The sequence below is a fragment of the Priapulus caudatus genome, unplaced genomic scaffold (assembly GCF_000485595.1).
Source record: "Priapulus caudatus unplaced genomic scaffold, Priapulus_caudatus-5.0.1 Scaffold475, whole genome shotgun sequence".
NCBI classification, from domain to species: domain Eukaryota; kingdom Metazoa; phylum Priapulida; class Priapulimorpha; order Priapulimorphida; family Priapulidae; genus Priapulus; species Priapulus caudatus.
The window spans coordinates 782-4,902 of NW_014577536.1; the positions used below are offsets into that span (position 1 = coordinate 782).

Below are 4,121 nucleotides of genomic sequence, written 5' to 3' on the forward strand. Positions count from 1 at the left end.
GCGATGTTATTAGAGATTATCATGTGATGAGCTGATTTTACCTCGGCATTGAGATCAGGGAAAGCGTCTCGCAGGAACTCCAGCTTCCTCCTCTCCTTCCTGTTGAGATTCCCGCTCCCCGCTCCGTCGCCACGACAACCGTCGCCGCCGGCGTCGTCGTCATCGTCGTCACTGCTGTTAGCGATGCGAATGCGACGTCTCTTCACGGGTTTCACGCCGGAATCCGACATGGAATTATCGCTGTCGGAACGCACTCTCCTAATTCTACCTGTGGAGCAGGAGTACATTAACAACTGTATATTAACATAATAACAGCAGTACATTAACAATTGTACATTAACAACTGTACATTATCAGCTGTACATTACACATGTTACATTATCACTGGTACATTAACAACTGTACATTAACAACTGTACAATATCAGCTGTACAATATACGTGTTATATTATCAATGGTACATTAACAACTGTACATTAACTGTACATTAAAAACTGTATATTACCAATGTACATTAACAACTGTACATTACGATCAATGCAAAATCAGCTCTACAATAGCTTATAGAGCATTATTAGTTTTACATTATCACAGTCACTTGTACGATATGACCAGTATAATATCAGGTGTACAATATTTTACATTATAAGGAGTACAATACCAACTGTATAATATTAATGCTACATTATAAGGAGAACAATATAAGCTGTATATTATCAGTAGTACAATATATCAGCTGTACAATATTAATGTTACATTATGATCTACATAATTAGCTGTACATTATCAGCAGTACAAAATCACTCACTCGTTGATGCCAGTGACGCCCTGTGATACGGTGATGTCATCAGCTCTGGGAGGTCAGGGGTCAACTCATCGTCGTCGCTCCCGACGATGGTCCCATGATCACTGGAACGCATGTCAGAGTAAATATGTGATTAAGGAAGGTGCGAGAACATGACGCACATACATGCACACATGCGCATGCATGCACACATGCACGCACGCACGCACACATGCACACGCACGCACGTATGCACGCACACACACACACACACACACACACATGTACCCATGCACGTATGCACGCACGCACACACACACACACACACACATGTACCCATGCACGTATGCACGCACGCACACAAACATGTACCCATGCACGTATGCACGCACGCACACACACACGCACACACACATCAGAAACCCAAACGCATACAGAGACACCTTTCCACCCACGCACACATGTCAATATTTAGAGCAGAATATAGGTTTAGAGCGTACGTTTTAGGTAGTTCATCGTTCTCGGAATCTGAACTGAGTATCACTGGTCTCCTTCTTCCCGACTTTCCCTCTCCGACCGCGGGGCTGACTACGGCGGCGGCGGCGGCGGCGGCGGCGGCGGGGGAGGAGCGGGAGATACACGCCACCTTGTCTGAAACGATATCAACAGATCTACAATCAGCATGTGAAGAAACATCAGGTGAAGGAGCCGCGTATATATTACTCGTACTAATGTACTGTTAGGATGTTAGAGTAGGCTTGACCAAATTTAGTGAGTGTTATAATAATAATAACAACAATAACTATTATAATCATTATTATCATTATTACTATTATCATAAATATTAATATTATTATAACTAAAATTATTATCATTAGTATTAGCATCAATATCATCACAATTATTACTATTAATATTATCACTATTATTATTATTATTATTATTCATATCATCATCATCATCATCATCATCATCATCATCATCACCATCATCATCATCATCATCATCATCATCATGATTACATCACGCACCGCTTCCGTCGCCGCGACCAGTCGTACAGGATGCCAGCTTCAGCGCATACTGAGACAGATTCTTCTTCTCATAGCGAAACTTCTGTAGCAGGCTGGGAGACTGCATGACCTGTGTATTATACATAGAAGCCTAGAGTTATAACACACACACACACCTACTCACACACACGCACGCACACATGCACGCACACACACACATGCACACACACACACAAACTTCTGTAGCAGGCTGGGAGACTGCATGACCTGTGTATTATAGACAGTAGCCTAGAGTTATAACACACACACACACGTACTCACGCACACACACGCACACATGCACACACATGCACGCACACACACAAACTTCTGCAGCAGGCTGGGAGACTGCATGACCTGTGTATTATACATAGAAGCCTAGAGTTATAACACACCACACACACGTACTCACACACACACACATGCACACACACACACAAACTTCTGCAGCAGGCTGGGAGACTGCANTATTAATAGATGTATTAAATGTAATAAATGTAGATGTGTTAATAGTTGGCTTTGCTTTTCTCTGCAGGTTCGTCAATTCTATCGTGTATTACGGCATATCACTGATCATAGGCGACTTGCCTGGAAACCCGTACCTGGTGTTTGCCTTGATGGGTCTTACGCAGATACCAGTGGATATCATATCATTTCCCTTCGTCCAAAGGTAATAACAACCTTATGCCTTAGTGTGCGGTCTTTTGGAGAATAATAGGAATTTAAATAAACGTGAACCAGGCTTCACTAAATATAGTGTATAGTTTAGCTTGATGAAGCTTGCATTCGTGAATAAGGTATGCGCATCGTTAATCTAACGTTTATTAATTTTATAACGTTAATTAAACGTTTGTTTACAGATATGGTCGAAAGTCGTCCATTATCATTTCCGACGTACTAGGCGGTGTTCTTCTCTTTGTATCCGCATTTCTACCAAGAACCACGAGTAAGTAAATATACAGGTATATGAACAAAAAGCACTGCCAACATCTATATCACACGGAGGCGCGTACATGTGTGCGCGTGAGTATGAGTGTGTCTGTGTGTGCGTGTTGCACGCGCGTGTGTATGAGAGTGGCTGTGTGTGCATGTGTGATATAGATTTCTTTCACAAAGCATACGATAATACCTCCGTACCTCTCTCCATTTCTACCCTCGGTATGTGGTACTCATTCCATATACTTAATTCCAAATTCCAATTCGAACTTCTTATTCCAATCCTATACGTATTAGAATATGCTCCAGTTCTCATTCTTCTTCTTCTTCTTCTTCTCTTTTTTCTGTTTTTTTTTTCGTTTTTTTCTTTTCTTCTTCTTCATGTTAGTGTATTACATTATTTATAATGCGTATATATACGCATTATTAAATAATGTAATACACTAACATGAAGAAGAAGAAAAGAAAGAAAACGAAAAAAAAAAACATATGTGTGTATATATGTGTTTGTCACACATAAAAAAAAAAAAAAAAATGTGTTTGTCAATGGTTACTGCATTCATACACGCGAGCGTGCGCCTGTTTTTTGGGGAGGGAGCGAATTGCCTTCTTCCATAGGTCGAAACTTAGGAATCTACCTTAGGAACGTATCTCCAGGTATATAATGATAGCCTGCGCGATAACATGAGATTCGTTACGGTATTCCGGAGATATCATGGAACGAGTTAACGTCTGTAACGTTGGGTATTCATCAGGAGTAGATAATAGGGAATTATATAGGGTTGTAAGGGTTATTTAGGGCTATTTAAGGGTTATATAGGGGGGAATAATAGCGAATTCCCTATTATCTACTCCTGGTATTCGTGTAACGGAATAGCTAAACCATGCCATCGTATCGTCTAGCATGTTGTAGAGCACGTGTAACATTAGTTCTAGTACTAGAGCCCGCGTACAGTTGGCGCCTGCGCTGCAACTGTACGCGGGCTATAGTACTATGGTACTAGAGCTCGTGTAACATGTGTTCCCAGCACTGGCGCCCACAGGTCTTAAGAAAGTAGAAGCACAGAAGAATAAAATCCTCAGGGATAATAAAAAGCAGGCGCGCTGCATGCTAGGGGGGTCTGGGGGCATGACCCCCCTGAAAATTTTTGAATGGTAGACGTCTGGAGATGCAATCTGGTGAGTCTTGCGAGAGAGATTTAGGAACAAAATGTAGGAACAAAATCTTTTAACCCAAAATTTACTGGAAGCACTGTGCTCCCAGTGCTTCTATCTGCGGGCGCCACTGGTTTCCAGGGGCCCGTTGCCAGAAAAAAATTAGTCTTAGCATTAACCTTAAACTTAAGTTTTTC

General features: G+C 41.6%; 2 protein-coding genes across 2 annotated transcripts in view; one reads left to right on the forward strand and one right to left on the reverse strand.

Moving 5' to 3' along the window:
- The window catches only part of LOC106810802, a 2,582-nt gene extending 661 nt beyond the window's left edge, over positions 1-1,921 (reverse strand). The window contains exons 1-3 of the mRNA XM_014814256.1: positions 1,816-1,921; positions 1,285-1,435; positions 809-909 (exon numbers count right to left, since the gene is read on the reverse strand). Coding sequence (XP_014669742.1) covers positions 809-909; positions 1,285-1,435; positions 1,816-1,921 — 358 coding nt within the window. The remainder of the gene's footprint in view (positions 1-808; positions 910-1,284; positions 1,436-1,815) is intronic.
- Positions 1,922-2,450: 529 nt separating this feature from the next.
- Positions 2,451-4,121, forward strand: part of LOC106810803 (coiled-coil domain-containing protein 28B-like) — a 7,172-nt gene continuing 5,501 nt past the window's right edge. The window contains exons 1-2 of the mRNA XM_014814257.1: positions 2,451-2,503; positions 2,694-2,779. Of these exons, the coding sequence (XP_014669743.1) occupies positions 2,451-2,503; positions 2,694-2,779 (139 nt within the window). The remainder of the gene's footprint in view (positions 2,504-2,693; positions 2,780-4,121) is intronic.